The sequence below is a fragment of the Neovison vison genome, chromosome 7 (genome assembly GCF_020171115.1).
Source record: "Neovison vison isolate M4711 chromosome 7, ASM_NN_V1, whole genome shotgun sequence".
Taxonomy (NCBI): Eukaryota; Metazoa; Chordata; class Mammalia; order Carnivora; family Mustelidae; genus Neogale; species Neogale vison.
Window position 1 is genome coordinate 40,485,907 of NC_058097.1, and position 17,027 is coordinate 40,502,933.

The following is a 17,027-nucleotide window of genomic DNA, read 5'->3' on the forward strand; positions in this document are numbered from 1 at the left end:
TGTGGAGACTCTGAGGCAGGAGTGAGCCTGGGGTATCCGAGAAGTGAAATGAGTCAGAGGGGCATGGCTGGACACACAGCTAGACACGACATTAGCCTCCCACGCTTTACCAGCAGACTCCTTGGTCAGGCCCCCACTGCCCAGTGCCTTCCCAGAGAAGGGACTCAGCTGCCTGTTTTTCTCTAGTGGAGGACGGTGGTAGTAGGTTGGACACATCTGCTTCACCAGGTGTTGGCCAGGGATGGCCACAGAGTCTATCCCTGGGTGCTGGAGGCCAGTCCCTATGAGGGCCTTGCAGTATAGACACTTGGCTGCACCCTGAGAGGCTTGAGGAGTCCCTGGTGGGTCCTCTGAGTCCTCCTTCCCTGCAGGGGAAGCCACCTAGGCTTGTCTCCTGTTAGAAGGCCCAGCCAGGAGCTGCTGCTAGAAATGGCTAATCTGTAGGGCAGGGAGATGAGGGGTGGGACCAACATGGACCTTGTCTTTGTGGCCAGCTGGTCCTCATGGTCTGTGTGGCCATGTTGGCCCTTGGACCCTAGAAGCTGACTGGCTACAGAGCAGTGCTTGCCTGTGTCCTCCACCTGTCCCCTGGGACAGGGCCCCCAGGGGCTTCCTGCTCTGAGCCCTGCCATTTTGGGGTTGGGCCATGGGAAATTATGCTGTAGAATAAGGTAGGTAAAGAAACAAATTTCTTTCTTACAAAACAAAGAAAAGAGACATACTTGAAGCTCTTCCAAAGATGAGCCCTTTGCATTTGTCTTGCTCAAAATCAATATAAGAAACCTCAGAAGCCAGATTTCCCAGAGGGCCTACCCTGGGTGGGATGTGGCTGCCTCTCCCAAAGGCCTTAGTGCCCTGAGTAGACAAAGGTGGCAGAGCACAGAGGCCTGGCATGCTAGGGCAGAGGCCTGCCATCTTGTAGGGGGATGCTGCTGCGGGAGGCATCCCTGAGACCCCTGCCCATGGCCTGATAGCCCAGCCCGTGGTGTTGCTCACTTGCGTGTGGAAAGCAGATAGGGCGGGTGAGCTGTGCCACTGTAGCAACTATTCTCTGTGCGCCGTGGCCAGAAACAGGCTGAGATGGAGGAGAAGGCTCAGAACCTTCATCATCTAGCAAAAAGTACTGCTTTGTTCAGAAATCTTGCCTACTTGCTTCTCATGGTTCTGTAAGTTAGGTCCCTGGGATGTCAGGGGGTTAGGATAGCCCCTCAGCCCCAGAGTTGTGCTCTGTGAAGGGCAGAGGATGGGGTTAGATACCTACCCCCGTCCTCTCCACTGTCCAGTGGCTTGCCACTCCTGCCCCCAGAATTCCCACAGCAAGGGATGGGCTGGTTGTACCTGCATAGTTTCTGTAGGGGGAAGAGAGGGAGAAGCCCATGTGCATTCTCTCTTAGTGGCCTGCAATGTCCACGCTTGTGGGGGCAGAGACCACAGAGCAGAGAGGCAGCTATTGCCTTGGCCCAGCCAAGGGGTGGGGGGTTGGCTCTGGTGGGAGAATCCTACCTGGATGCCTTGGTTCCCTGTGACCAGCACTTGCTTTTACTCTTTTTAAATATTTCATGTCAGTGTGAAGTATGCGACAGGCCTTTCTGCAACTACGAAAGTGACATCTTTTCTGAAACAGTCACCAAATGTGTGTTCTGCCGGATGGATGCAAAAGGCTCGTTAACAGAGGTCTCATCATCATTAGGAGGGGAAGACTCACCGTCACAGGAGTGCAGCCCGACCGCCAATGACTGATGCTCACTGGGCTTGTTGACTGACTTGATCACAGGTCTCCTGTGAAGCAGGTTTTGGGGCTCTGAAGGAACCTCTCTCTACGGCTGGACCCAGCCCGGGTGAGCGTGTCAGACTGGGGCAGGGGCACGGCCTCAGCTCCACAGCCCCCTTGGGGATCAAACACTGTTTTTAGATTTCATGCAGAATAAATCTCGATTCCTTTAGAAAACAAGTGTGCATGTGAATTCTAGAAGCACTTTTGCTGCTCCTAAGCTTTCATGTCTTGGTGTTCATTCTGTCTCCTTTAAGAACACATTCTGGACTCTGGTGTTGGGCTGTGAGGCAGCCAGGCCAGCACCCACAGCTCCTGAGGAAAGCTTGGTCAAATGAACAGGAAGCTATGTGGGACCCCTCTGCGGAGGAGGCAAGGCACTGTGGGTACCTCACTGGCTAGTGCTCCCAGATGGCCATCGACTCGGGGCACAGGAAGGTCAGAGGCAGGTGGGTGGAGGGCACTGCCATCACAGAATGTTTCATGCTCTCCACCCCAGACTTTTCCATTTCCAGAACGCCCAGGCAGATGTACAGTCCTCCTCCTGCTTCCACAGTGCACCCCACACTCCACAAATCAATTACTTCGGAAGGCACAAAGGTTTCAGTTAACAGACAGGAAGGGCTTTCTTTCCCATCTGGTATGGCTCACGCAATTTCTGCCCATCAGGAATATGGCCCTTGGTTTGTCTTAAAAACTTAACTGCAGGCCTGGTTTATTTCATGTCAACTGACTGGCATCCCATAACTCTGCCCAGGGACACCAGAAGCTGGTCACTATTTGGGCAGGTCCTGGGCTGGGTGCTGCCCTCCTCAGTCGTCACCCTGGTGACCGGTCAGACTGGGGCTGGCTGTTCAGGATGTCCCCATTTATTGACGCCCATGATGGGTGAACATGTCAGAGCTCCACTCTGCGCCCTCCCAGCAACCGGGCTGTCTTTGAAAGGGAACTCCCATTGCTAAGCAGTACCCCTCTCGGCTGTGGGGCGCGGCCGGGCTGCAGGTGCCAACAGTGCGCCACTGATGGGCACACAGGTGGCTTCTCGGGTTTTGCTATTATTGCAGGTCACTCCAGTGACCGGGCCCTGCGTCCCTACTTGCAGAAACTTACATTTCCGAGTTCGAGGCTCTCCGGCCGGAGGGGCCGTTGGGTGAAGGGGGCAGCCGCGTTTGGTTTTGTCGTTGCTCGCAGGCCCTCTAACGAGTGTTGGGACGAGGCGGCTGCCGCGTCCGGGAGAGGAGGCCCAGAAGCAGCAGGCGGGAGGCCTGGGCGGGGAGGGCCCCGCTTGCTTCCGCACCACAAACCTCCCCACGGGCGGCGTCGGGGGCCCCCTCGAAGCTCCCGGTCCCGCAGGGCCAGCTCACGCGCCCGCGGTGTCCTGGGAGAAGCGGCACGACGGAAGGGTCGCCAGGCGGCTGGATGCGCCCGCAAGGCGGGAAGGGCCGCCAAGCCCGAGCGCGGTTCCGGAGCGCCGCCGCCTCCCGGGCTCAGGCCGCCGGAGCGATCACTGCGCGGCGTGGTCACCGCGGAGCCACCGCGGGGTGTGAGCCCCGACCTGACCCCCGGGGCTCGGCCTCGCAGGACGGGCTGGGGGGCTTCCCGCGCCTGGTCTGGAGGGCAGAAGGCCTGACTTGGCGCGGGCGTCCCTCAAACACCTGGCCACGGGGCTCCGCGCCTGGGGGCAGATGCGACAGAGACCGGGAAGACCAGCCGGCCGGCGTCTCTCGTGCCATTTGCTCCCAGGTTTCCGCGTCCGTACCAGACACCACGCATGCGCCGGCTGCAGGCAGAACGCATGCGCAAGCGCACGGCGGATGGAATAAATGGTGATGGGGTGCAGATTCTCGCGGTATCCGTGCGGGCGGCGCCGTGGCTTAGTTGGTTAAAGCGCCTGTCTAGTAAACAGGAGATCCTGGGTTCGAATCCCAGCGGTGCCTCAACCGAGCGTCCCGGCTCTCTTTTTACCAGTTGCCCTACCCCGCGCCCCTCTCACTTTGGGTGTGTGAAGGTGAACCTGAGAAGGTGAACCAGTTTCGCCCGCCCTCTGCCACCGCAGAGTATTTTCCCTAGGTCTCCGCGGGCGGTGGCGTCCGCGTCCGAGGCGAGGGAGGACAACGTTCCCCGCTGCTCCGCAGAGCAGGGCGATCAGAGTCGGTATCCCCAGGGGGCCAGGTGGGAAGCGCACCCCCAAGGCCCGGGGCTCTGGCTGCTGCACAAATACAGGACTGCAGGGCCTGACCCTGATCGATTGCGCTGGAGTCGACTGCATTGGAATTTTGAACAGTTACCCAGGAACACGCAGGTCAGACTCAACAAAATTCATGTCAGAAGCAACAGGGCAGTCCCAAGGAGCTGTAGAGGGGGCAGTTCCGGGATCAGCCAGTGTTCCTAAGAGCCAAATTCATCTCCGCCAGAAGCAGCATCTCTCTCCCTCTCCCATGCTTCTGGGGTTATTGTCTGTTTCTTCTCTTGTTTTGGGGGTCAGTTGCAGTTCTGATGGGCACCTTCTCAATCCAATCAGAGGTGAGTTTAGTGGTAATAGGGCTTGGGTCGTTATGAGGTTGTGGTTTTCCTTGGCGCATCTTTACTGCTAGCCTGAGGTATGCCGTGTCACTTTTGAGCACTGGCCTGTTTGGTGGCCAATGTTGATTGGGTGCGTAAGGCTGGCTACTGGGGAGGGTCAGCGGAAGAAAAGCATTTGCGGCCCTCAGCCATGCATGCAGCGGATGACCTTGAACCCATCGGATTGGGTGAGCACCCTTAGGCAGAGCAAAGGCTGGAGAGAGAAATAGGGCCAGGGTTAACTCTACCCCTCCTGTTCTTTAAAAATGCCATGCTATTTCTGTCCCAGGGCCTTTGTGTTTTCTGTGTCTTGTACTTAGAATGCTGTTTCCTGGGCCCTTTGCAGGAATGGGTCTTTCTCATTTTCTAACCTGCCTTAAGGGTATGCCTTGGGAAACCTCCCCTGGCCATTCTCCTGGAGGAGACAAGGACTCCCCCAGGCCAGCCTCCAGTACATTGTACTGACTCTGTCCTTTAATAGCCTTTTCATAGTCTAAACTTGTCTTTTTTGTCTATTGTCTGTCTCCTCAAATAAAACTGAGCCCTAAAGCATAGGGAGTTACATATGCCTATATTTACCTCGTACCCCCAGCACAGAATGGTGTTTGAAACATGGTAGACATTTGTGGACACGTGTCTTTTAAAAAATGGATCCTATTATCTTGATTGGATTACATAATCTAAAGTTTTTGGACAACTAGTCTATCTTTTCAAATAGTGTAAGGCAGCACTTCTCAAAATGTCCCTTAGAGCACCTAAGGACCCTTTCAGGTGGTCAAATCGATTTTCATAATGATACACAGATGTTTGTTGCCTTTTTACTATGTTGACATTCGCCCTGGTGTGCGAAAGCAATGGTGAGGAAAATTGCTGGCACCCTAGCAGGAATCAAGGCAGTGGCAGCAAAAGGCCCCAGTTGTCACTGTGTTTTTTCTTCACCATCACTTTTGTGAGAAAAAGAAAAAGCCAGTTTCCCCCAAGAATGTCTTTTATGAAGCAGTAAACATTATTAGTTTTATTAAATCTAGATACTCGAGCACTCAACTTTTTAATCCTTTGTGTGAGGAATGGGACGTAGGCAGAAAGCACGTCTGTGGGAGTCCTGAGGTACAGGAGCTGTTTCGAGAAGCAGTACTTGTAACTGAGCTGTTAGCAGACATGGCCACAATTTTCATAAAGCACCATTTTTGCTTGAGGGAATAACCGACTATATTTAACATCATTGCATTGCCATCAGTGGCTTTGGAGGCGGGTCCAATCCAAGGGGAGGGTGTCAGGGCACATGGAGGGCATGGGGACAGGCTCTGGGAGAAGGGCTTAAAGCCAGGCTCTTCTTGGGCAGGGTGGGAGGTGTGCGGGTGGGAGACAGGTGACCAGGAGCCAAAGCTTGGTTTCTGGCTCTGCGGTTGGTGCATGGGATGCGTGTTCCTCAGGATTCCTCCAGCTGAAGAAAATGAGCTTTTCACTGACTCCTGACACTGGGAAGTCCAAAGGTGGTGCTGGCTTCCTGCTGGTGGCTTCATGGTCTCCAGCAATGTTTTCAGGACCCATGAGCCCATTCTCCAACCCTTGAGGGTTGCTTTCATTGCAGTTGGCTCCATGTCAGGGGGCAACGGGCTGCTGGTGGCTCCAGATTGACAGCCCACTCCCGGGTAACCCAGGGTGGAGAGTTTTCCATGGCTCTGAAATCAAGAGGGCTGAGTCCTGAGAGCAGGGTAGGGCCTCAGGTCTTCCTTGAATGTGTTCTCAGAGACCAGGGCAAGGAATATGAAATGTGCGGTGATCGGCACAGGCCACACAGGCAGGTCCCTGAGATGTGACTGGCCAGCTCCCCCTACCCCCCGGGCTGAGCTCCCCCTCCAGGGTGTTGAAGGCCCAGAGGAAGGAGGGAAGGTGGATGGAGCTCACACTGTCCTCCTCAGCATCTGCTCCCCCATTGACTCCAGAGAGCTCTGAATGGACCCTTGAAAATCCCCTCGACTACTAAAGGAAGAAAAGGAAGAAGGGTATATACAATGTGATCGTGTTCATTATGCTTAAAGAAACCACAAATAGTATATTATCGATGCATATACATATAAGTATGGAAAACAACAACAACAACCTATGTTAATTTCATTTTAATGGTTACTTCCTGAAAGGTAGGGAAGAGACTGGGATGAGGTGTCAAGAGGGCTTTGGCTTTATATATACTGGACAAATTTTAAAATTTAATTAAAAATAATTTACATGGGGCCCCTGGGTGGTTCAGTGGGTTAAGCCGCTGCCTTCGGCTCAGGTCATGATCTCAGGATCCTGGGATCGAGTCCCGCATCGGGCTCTCTGCTCAGCAGGGAGCCTGCTTCCTCCTCTCTCTCTCTGCCTGCCTCTCTGCCTACTTGTGATCTCTCTCTGTCAAATAAATAAAAAATCTTAAAAAAATAATTTACATGTAGTAAAATTCACCTTTTGTGTGTGTGTAGTTTTGAGTTTTGACAAGTGCACAAAGTCATATAAACACCTCCGTCATGATAAAGAACAGTTTCATCAGCCCCCAAAATTGTGGTGAAACCCTTAGGAGTTAAGCCCTCCACAAATCCCAGCTTCTGGAAACCTTTGATCTACTGTCCGTCACAGTTTTTTTCTGTCAGAGAGTGTCATATAAATGGACTCATACAGTACGTACCTTTTTTTTTTTTTAAATACTTATTTATTTGAGAGAGAGCATGAGACAGGAGAAGGTCAGAAGGAGAAGCAGACTCCCGATGGAGCAGGGAGCCTGATGCGGGACTCGATCCCAGAGTTCTGGGATCGTGACCTGAGCTGAAGGCAGATGCTCCACAACTGAGCCACCCAGGCGCCCAGTACATACCTTTTTTTTTTAATTTTTTTTTATTTTTTTAAAGATTTTATTTATTTATTTGTGAGAGAGAAAGGGAGAGAGAGTGAGCACAGGCAGAGGCAGAGGGAGAAGCAGGCTCCCTGCCGAGCATGGAGCCCGATGTGGGACTCGATCTCAGGACGCTGGGATCATGACCTGAGCTGAAGGCAGCTGCTTAACCAACTGAGCCACCCAGGCGTCCCAGTACATACCTTTTTGAGTCTGGTTTCTTTCCTCCAGATTGAGATTCACCCATGTTATTATATATCAGTAGTTTGTTCCTTGTTTTCTGCTGGGTAATATTCCATTTTGTTTTATACCACAGTTGATTTTATTGAAGAAGATTTGGGTTATTTCCAGTTTGGGGCCATTATGAATAAAATGTTATAAATATTCACATACAGATACGTGTGTACCTAAGTTTTCATTTCCCCAAGGTAAATACCTACAAGTGGGGTGGCTGAATCATAGGGTAAGGGTATGTTTACCTTTATGAGAAACTGCACAGTTTTCCATAATGCCACGTCAGCAGTTTTGAGATTTCAAGTTGCCCTGCAACCTCACCAGCATTTGTTATCGCCAATGTTTTTATTTTAGCCGTTCTAATAAGTGTGTACTGGTTTCTATTGGTGTTTTTAGTTTTTTGAGATTCTATTTATTTGTTTGTTGGGGGTGGAGGAAGAGAGAGAGAGAGCTAGCACAAGCAGAGGGGGCAGCAGAGGGAGAGGGAGGAGCAGGCTCTCTGCTGAGCAGGGAGCCTAGCGTGGGGCTCGATCCCAGGATCCTGGGATCATGACCTGAGCCAAACGCAGAGGCGTAACCAACTGAGCCACCCAGGCTCCCTGAGCTAGGAACGTCTAGCTATGTATTCCAAACATGCAAATACACGTATCTCTATTTCTATGTGCGTACTTCAACAAGTGAGTTCCTATTGATATTTCTGACTCCAAACCAGCACCATGGTGTTCATTCTGGCATCCCTGCCCCCCCCCACTGATTTTTCTTGGTAACTTCTTTCTCAGTTGATTAAAAACCTCTTTTTATCTCCAGTATCATCTCCAAATATCTACTTATTTGGTCAACTCTACTGTACCTGTAAAATAGCTTTGGAATTCATAGCCTGTATCTGTTTGAGAAACAAATTTACCAACTGCAAGTTTATGTGTAGTTCTTTTTTTCTTTCTCCTTAGAGAATCTGGTCAAAAGACCATCTTACCTCCTCCCTTTCTCACCAGGTTGAGTGTGCTTAAGCCATCCGTTTGTAAACGGGTTCATTTGTCACTGTGTACATCTCATCTTGGACTCCCCCGACATTATGGGTGATTTCTAAAAATTTGCACGCAGTAAAATTTACTCTTTGTGGTATAAAGATCTATGGATTTTTGACATATCACACAGACTGATTTTCCAGTGTTGAACCTGCCTTGCAATCCTGAGATAAACTCCATTTAGTTGTGACATAGTATCGCTTTAATGTATTTCTGGACAGTTTGCTACTGTTTTGCTGAGGAATCTTGCATCTATATAAGGCATATTTCTTTTCTTGTCAAGTCTTTCTCTGGTATTGGTATCAGGATAAATCTGGTCTCATACGGTGACCTGGGAAGTTTCCTTCCTATTTTATGCTCCTGAAAAGGTTATGTAGGATTGATAAGACTTCTCCTTTAATTGTTTAGTAGAATTCACCAACAAAACCATCTGGGCATGAAGCTTTCTTTGTTGGAACGTTTCCCTTAAAAATTCAATGTCGTTGATAGATACAACACTATTTGCTTTATCCATTTCTTCTTCAGTGAGCTCTGGTAGCTTCTTACAAAGTTAAACATATATTTACCAAACAGCCTGCCAGTCTTACCCAGGTGAATTGAAAATCTGGGTTCACACCAAAAACTTTCGTTTCTGAGGTTCATGGCAAGCTGTAGGACACACTGCAGGGATATCAAGGAATGGCTCCTGCTTGATGCCAATTCCCAGGACTTCAAGACCAGACAATGCTAGCCCTTGCCCACAACTGGAACCTGACCCAAGATGACCTATATAGGAGAGCAGCTAGCCAGGCTGGGCCAATCGGAGCCCTTCCATAGAATTTGGAACTTGAGTGTCTGTAATGTGCAGCCCCGGGTGCTGTGAGCTCAGGCACAGGGAGAGGGGCTGGGATGAGAGACCCAAAGGCCACAGTTTGCTGTCAGGTTTCTCATGGATTCCCGTGTTGGGCTTTGGGACACACCCCAGGCCAGAGTCCCTGAGGAGGAGTTGAGCTGGTTTTCTGTGACTTGCTGCTGAAAGTATTCTAATGCTCAAATGAATGTCCTTAGAAACCATCCTGTTTTCCTCTAGAGAGGGGAGTTTTTCCACATCACCTGCTACTTTCCTTCCTTTTTAGTCTAAGTGCTGGGCAGCTATGACCAAGCCACACCCCAGTGCTCCTCACTTTTATCTTTCAGAAAGTGAAGAAAAGCCTTTCTGTCTTCCTGCCTGCAGGGATTTTGCACAGGGAAGATGCTCCAAGGGCATCCAGGACAAGGCCGTTGTGAGGAAGGACACCAAGATGTGCCTGGAGAGGATCTGAATTTGGGGCTGAGACTATCAAAGAGTGACAATGACGATGGGGATAATGACTTGGGATTTTTGCCTACCTTGGAGCACAAAATGCACCTGTTGCCTTGAAGGCACGACAACTCCCTTGAGAACAATATTTACTGTTAGTGTCATTGTTGTGATTGTTGCAATTAGATTTGACCGAACACTGACTTCACGGTGGTGCTTCTGAGTGTGTCCATGTTCTCTCTGCCTCCTACACTTGACTACTTCAAACACGATTACCTGTGGCCACACTTTAGAGGGAATCCAGTGAAACTTTGGCTCTTACCAACAAAATTAGGAAAACTGGGCTTGTTTTCTCCTCTTTATAAAAATGGGAAAAAACAACAACAAAGGAAAATGTAAAAGTTACTATTTCTTCATTTTCCAAGTGACATAGAATGTTATCTAAATAAATATTTGAATGAACTTTTGTGATGGGCATTTCTGATTCTCATTCTCTGAGAAAACAAAACAAAACAAAGCAAAAACCACCCACATGCCTCCCTTGTGTTTTACACAATTTCCTTTGTTGACAGTAGAGGGATTCAAGTGGAAGGAAGCGCACCCAAGGATCTCAGGGACTTCCTCTCTGCACACAGCTCACGAGGTGCCCACATGATGTGAAGTTGCACTTGGCCTCAGCTACCAGAGAAAATGTAAATTTGTATTTCCAGTGCTAGATAACTTGCCTTTTTTTCTTTGTTATCTGAGATTTAGGAGCTGGAAGGAAACCTTTAAGCTTCTTGGCTCTGATGATTTCAGCTGCTGTGATGCTAATGATTCACATATTGAACAAATAAAATGCCCTGGAAACCAGCTAAAGGAGGAATTTCAAGGCATGTTCATTCTGTTGACAAATGTGCCCTCATAGGAGGCTTTAGGAGGCACAATTTTATTTGGTCTTGGTCCGGAGGGTAGCACACATACCTCTCTATTTCTGAATATTTTTTTTTTCTCCTTGAAAAAGTTGTAAAAAGTAGAAATAGGCAATTCACAGAGGAAGAAAGGCAAATGGCCAAGAAAACATATGAATAGATGTTCAGTTGAATAGAAGCAAATTGAAGCAGTGAAATTTTTTTTTTCTCCAGCCATATGAGAAAATGTTATATAAAGGCTGATGGGAACTCCCAGAGATGCTGAGAATATGAGCATTTTTATATTCTGCTTTCTAGGTACACTGGCAATGGGCATCCGTGTTTCAACTGCTCCCTTTGGCTCAGAAACTATTACTGTGGGCATTCATTTTAAAGACCTGACTGGATCCCTTTGTAGGGATGAAGACTGAGGTCTTTTACTGAGAAGGCTAGGGAAAGAGACTAGAAACAACCTAATGTCCATCAGCAGGGAAGGTTTGGACAAATGACATGGAGGGCTCTCTGTGGAGTGCGGGGCAGGCACCAAAGAATAAGGTGGCAGAGCTCTGTATGCGAATGTGGCGGCAGCCTTTGTTGTACTGACAAGCAAAAACAGTTCAAAACTGTGCTTCTCTGTGACTCCACTTCCGTCAAGCGATCTGTACATGCATTTAGAAAAGTAGCCCGGGGGTGCCTGGGTGGCTCAGTGGGTTAAGCCGCTGCCTCAGCTCAGGTCATGATCTCAGGGTCCTGAGATCGAGTCCCGCATCGGGCTCTCTGCTCAGCGGGGGGCCTGCTTCCTTTTCTCTCTCTCTCTCTGCCTGCCTCTCTGCCTACTTGTGATCTCTGTCAAATAAATAAATAAAATCTTAAAAAAAAAAAATAGAAAAGTAGCCCGGCCAGGCACAGAATGACAAATCCACTTACACGAGGCATCTGGGGGAGTCAGATTCATAGAGACAGAAAGTAGAATGATGGTTTCCAGGGGCTGGGGGGAAGTGGGAAGCAGAGTTTTCACTTCACGGGTACAGGGTTTCAGGTTGGGGCGAAGAAGAAAAGTACTAGAGGTGGTCGGAGGTCACGGCTGCACAATGTACATAATGTGAATGTACATAATGTGTACATGTATGTGTATGTGAATGTACATAATGCCTCTGATGCTTACAGATGGCTAAAATGGTAAATGTATATTATGTAGATTTTACCACCATTAAAAAATGTTATTGGGGAGCGCCTGGGTGGCTCAGTGGGTCATACCAGTTTTGGAGCCATTAAGCCTTGTAGTAATTTGTCATGCAGCAGTATGTAACTAATACCAAATCTAAATGTATTCATAAGCATCTGCCCAGAATTGCTCCTAGTCTCTTGCCTGTGATGAGGAATGGCCACTGTCCTCTTACAATTGCAGGTTCATTTCATTCTCAGCCAGCCTCGGAGGCTTCTGGTACAGCACCATCACCATGCTGGACACACCTGTCAAGATCTTAACTCCATTGGTGCTTGCCCTCCCTCCCTCTCTTTCTTTCTTCCTTCCTTCATTGATTTTCCCTTTCTTCCTTCCTTCCTTCCTTCCTTTCTTTCTTTCTCTCTTTCTTTCTTCCTTTTATTCTCCAAATATCTTTGAACCTTCCTCATGCACCAGGCAATGTTTTAGGCAGTTCCTCTCTTCCACAGCAATGGAGGAAAGATCCAGAACCCTGCTTGAGGACTGCTATGGGATGAATGGTGTCCTCCCCAAACTTGTATGTTGACGCCCTAAACCCCAAACTCAGAATGTGACTATATTTGGACATAGGGTCTTTAAAGAGGTTTAAATTAAGTTCCACTGAAACCATTGTGATGGGCTCTAATCCAATGTGATTTGTGCCCCTCTAAGAAGAAATTTGGACAGAGATGTGTGAGCCCTTAGACGAAAGGGCCACTTGAAGACACAGTGAGAAGATTGTCTCATGCCTCGGTTTTCTTTTGACGCTGCTGTGCCCCTTGCCATTGCAAGAAGTCCAGAGGCTATTGATCAACATGTTCAATCCTGCTCCCTGCAAGCACTGGCATGCATGTGACTGAGGTCAACCAGTCACCCTCTCTCAGATGCTGGCTCCAGAGCAAAGAGAGCAGGGGCTGGAAGTGGGGACAGGCAGGGGGACAGCTCGTCCTTGGGACCACCCATTGGTTCTGCCAGTGCCATGCTGGTGGTGACAGGCCGGTTGCTGGGAGTTTTATGAACTGCCCCCGCAAACATCCTCCTCTCCCCAGCAAATTCCCCCAGTGGCTAGGACAGGGAGTGGTGCCCACGTGGGTAAAGGCTTTCTCCAAGGGCTGAGACTGAAGTTCTCCTGGGCCATGTGTCAGGATCCATGCCCGAGTCTGTCCCCTCAGCCGCTCTCACACAGAAGTTTGGGGAGGGCGTGGAAAGGCAAGGGAGAGCAAGAATTAGGTATGTTTGGGGAGGGCATGGAAAGGTAAGGGGGAGCAAGAATTAGATATTTGCATTGCAGGGTGAATTTGACAAACAGAAACACCTGAGGGAAGGTGTGGAGGCAGGACCCAAGACAACATTGAAAAACATTTAAACAAAAAATATAGCCATTTGATGAATTCACAACTCATAGGGTGGCCAGGAGAGGCTCACAGAATATAGAAGTAATAAAGGCTTGTTTTAAAGAAAACAAGCAAAAACTAACCACACAGACAATAACACTGTTATTTTGGCAAATATCTTCTCACCTACCTACAAAAAATTTCAGGATGGCTCACTTGGTTTGTTAGGGTACAGAGCCGACCACCCCTCAATTAGACAGATAATGCAAGTCACACAGCGAGGTTTATTTCCAGCTAGCTGGGGTCCAAGTATCCGCCCAGCGCGGCGGGTTTCAACAAGGACCCCAAGCACTCAAAGCCAAGGGTTTATATAGCATTTTCAAGGGATTTTTCATAGCTACATACATATCTTGTGCCCCACTTTGACAGTTTAACTTTGTTTAACCTTTTGCCACCCCGGCGTCACCTTGGCGCCATCCTGGCGGTTAAGTGAGATTTAGGTTTAGAAGAAATTTAACTTTATTTACATTTCCTTCTGCCTCAGCCTCCTTCAGTTTTATGGTGGGGAGGGCGACCTTAGGCCTTGAGGAACTGAGCCACTGGTCTCTGGAAATTGGGCCATTGAAGAGATAGCCTTTTTGTTGTAAATCACCAGGACATTTGTAAACCAAGGGAGACTCCTGTCTTGCAGGATGGTGATCTCTGCAAGTTAACTGTTTTTCTTTAACATCTGGTCCCTGGGACAGCATCGCCTAACCGCCCTGGTGGTATATGAAGTTGTTTCTTAGCTTTTAGCAACTTTCTCTTATCTCAAGTTAAGTGCGCCGCTGTGTGGGCTGGTTAGGGACCCTCAGTAAAATGGATTCCCAGCCTTCAGGATGGCCATTCTTAATGCTAACCCACTCTTACAGTGCAAGGTGCCGGCTTTTGCTTTGCCAAGATGGCTGTACTTATGTCTGGGCTAGACTCGTGGTGGGTACAGCCTTGTTTTTCTTGGCCTCCACACCTGGAGCTGGTTTCCGGGACTTGTGTTTGTTTTTTTTTTTTTTTTTAAAGATTTTATTTATTTATTTGAGAAAGAGAGACAGTGAGAGAGAGCATGAGCGAGGAGAAGGTCAGAGGGAGAAGCAGACTCCCCATGGAGCTGGGAGCCCGATGTGGGACTCGATCCCGGGACTCCAAGATCACGCCCTGAGCCGAAGGCAGTCGTCCAACCAACTGAGCCACCCAGGCGTCCCCGGGACTTGTTTTTAAGTCCCCTGGGGGAAGGGGAGCAGGGACAGTTTAAGGGTTAAACAACAAAGTTATTGTTTAACCTCAATGGAAGCCTCTGGCTAAAATAAAAATTATAAAATCGGTCCTTACAGGTTAAGCGACCAAATCTTGATTTCGGCTCACGTCAGAATGTCAGGGTCCTGCGATCCGCGAGCTGGGCTTGCGCTGGGCTCTCTGCTCAGCGGGAAGTCCACTTCTTTCCTCCTCCCTCTTCCTCTGACTCTCCCCCACTCACACACGTGTGCGCGCTCTCTCTCTCTCTCTAAAATAAATAAATTTTTGAAAAGATTTTATTTATTTATTTGCCAGAGAGAGAGAGAGTGTGTGCACACAAGCAGGCAGAGTGGCAGGTAGAGGCAGAGAGAGAAGCAGGGTCACCGCTGAGCAAGGAGCCCAATGTGGGACTCGATCCCAGGACCCTAGTAGGATCATGACCTGAGACGAAGGCAGCGGCCCAATAAAAAAATTTTTTTAAAGATTGTTTTTATTTATTTGCCAGAGATCACAAGTAGGCAGAGAGGCAGGCAGAGAGAGAGGGGGGAAGTAGGCTCCCTGCCAAGCAGAGAGCTCAACATGGGTTTTGATCCCTGCACTCCAGGATCGTAACCCCAGCTGCAGGCAGAGGCTTTAACCTCCACGTGGGTGCCTCTGTTTCAAAATCTCTCTGGAGGTTGCAATCCAGGGGCTGCAGTTTCATCCAAAGGCTTCACTGGGGGATGGTCGTCTTCCCAGCTCACGCACGTGGGCTGTTGGTGGGATTCAGTTTTCTGTGGCTTTGGCGGGGAATCTCCCCCTTCCTTGCCATCAGTCCACAGGACAGCTCACAGCATGGCTTCCTGCAGAGTGAGCAAGTGCCTGGGTGAGGGGGGCGGGAGAGAGCAGCCCAAGACGGAGCCCATGATTATCTGGAACCTAATCTTGAAAGTGACATCCATCACTTTTGCTACTCATAGACAAGAATCTCTAGACACAGCCCATGCTCAAGGGGAGAGGCGGCCACAACAGTGTGACCCCCCCCCCCGCCAGGAGTCTGGGATCCATGAGGGCCATTGTGGACCACCAATCCCCTGACGCCAGCCTAAGAGGAAAAGCCCACTAGTGCAGCTCCATGGCTCAGACACCATCACATGGTACCAGCATGCCTGGCAATAGCAAAACACTGAAACAGTGTGAACATCCTCAGGATATACTGCATACACAGGTGGCGGCATTCTGTGTAGTCGAGTAATAATGAAAACATTAAAAGGAATCGTGTGTTTGGATTCTTTGAGAAGCAGACACTAAAATGGGATTAGATCTATAAGAGATTCCCTGGGGGAAAACTCCTGAACAATAAAGGAGGGATAGCCACCCGGTCTGATGTGGAGGTGACCCCAGCCCGAGAGGAAGAGCAGGTAGGAAGAGGTTCCCACCGTGGCACATTTCAAGAAAGGTTTGGCTGAGCAGTCAGCCAGCCATTAGCTGGGTCCCAAGTCTCGCAGCAGTGGGCTGACATTTGAACCCCTGCCATGCTCAGCAGCGTGCTGGGAGTGTCACGGGAGTGTCACTGGGAGTCATGCATTTTCTTGCATGGCTCCTGGATGAATACATGAGATCCGTGCAGATCAGTGTGGACAAAGCTTGAAGCCAAAATGCTGGGTGGGAAAAAGCAAGTTATCAGAGGATACAAGCTGTATGTCGCCCCTTATATCCAAGTTTAAAGCACACGAAGCCTTATGATCCATTGGCCATGGGTACATCATATGTTGTAAAAGTGTAACAATGAAGAAGAAGTATGTGGGGGCACCTGAGTGGCTCAGTGGGTTAAAGCCTCTGCCTTCGGCTCAGGTCATGATCTCAGAGTCCTGGGATCGAGCCCCGCATCGGGCTCTCTGCTCAGCAGGGAGCCTGCTTCCCCCCCTTCTCTGCCTGCCTCTCTGCCTGCTTGTGATCTCTCTCTGTCAAATAAATAAATAAAATCTTAAAAAAAGAAAAAGTATGTGAACTGAGCTCTGGCTGAGTCAGGGAGGGAGAATGGGATGGGATGGGGTTCACTGGCAGTGTCGCCTGATTCTCAGGGACACTGGTGGGACTTCTTTCCCACGAGAGGCAGGAAGAAAGAACGGTATTTCTGGACACAGCCAGAGCCACGCGATAGTCTGCTTCAACTGATGTAGGTAAACACTTGCTGACCATCTCCCACTAGGTGTGAGCAGAGCTGCCTTGGATGATGGGGATGTAGAGGGCATATTAACACCTCTAGGAAGGAGCTGATGGCTGAAGGACACAGAAGGACTTGAAAATGAGCCTGTAAATTACAAGAGGATGATGCATGCAGCCCCAGAAGCTTGTTCAAAGTAGAGAAGGAGCAGTGAGATGGGGAAGGCAGAGAGATGACTGGCTTGGGTTCTGAAGACTGAACAGGAGTTTTCCCAGAGGGGCGCATTCGGATAATGGCTCATGTTTACTTCTGAGCCAGGTGCTGTTGTAAGTGCCTTGCAGGTATTAACACTTTCAGTTCTTTCCATGACCTAGTGAGGTAGGTCCTGTTGTGCCCCTATTAAAAGGTAAGGAAGCCAAGGCTCATAAACATTCAGAAGCCCAT

General features: G+C 49.4%; 1 protein-coding gene and 1 non-coding gene across 2 annotated transcripts in view; both read left to right on the forward strand.

Annotated features, from left to right (window-relative positions):
- WDR88 (WD repeat domain 88) overlaps positions 1-1,918 on the forward strand; it is a 40,421-nt gene extending 38,503 nt beyond the window's left edge. The window contains exon 11 of the mRNA XM_044256267.1: positions 1,567-1,918. Within this exon, the coding sequence (XP_044112202.1) occupies positions 1,567-1,740 (174 nt within the window). The 3' untranslated portion in view covers positions 1,741-1,918. The remainder of the gene's footprint in view (positions 1-1,566) is intronic.
- A 1,716-nt stretch (positions 1,919-3,634) lies between these two features.
- Positions 3,635-3,708, forward strand: TRNAT-AGU. Its single transcript has one exon. It is a non-coding gene; the product is annotated as a tRNA-Thr (tRNA).
- The last annotated feature ends 13,319 nt before the right edge of the window (positions 3,709-17,027 follow it).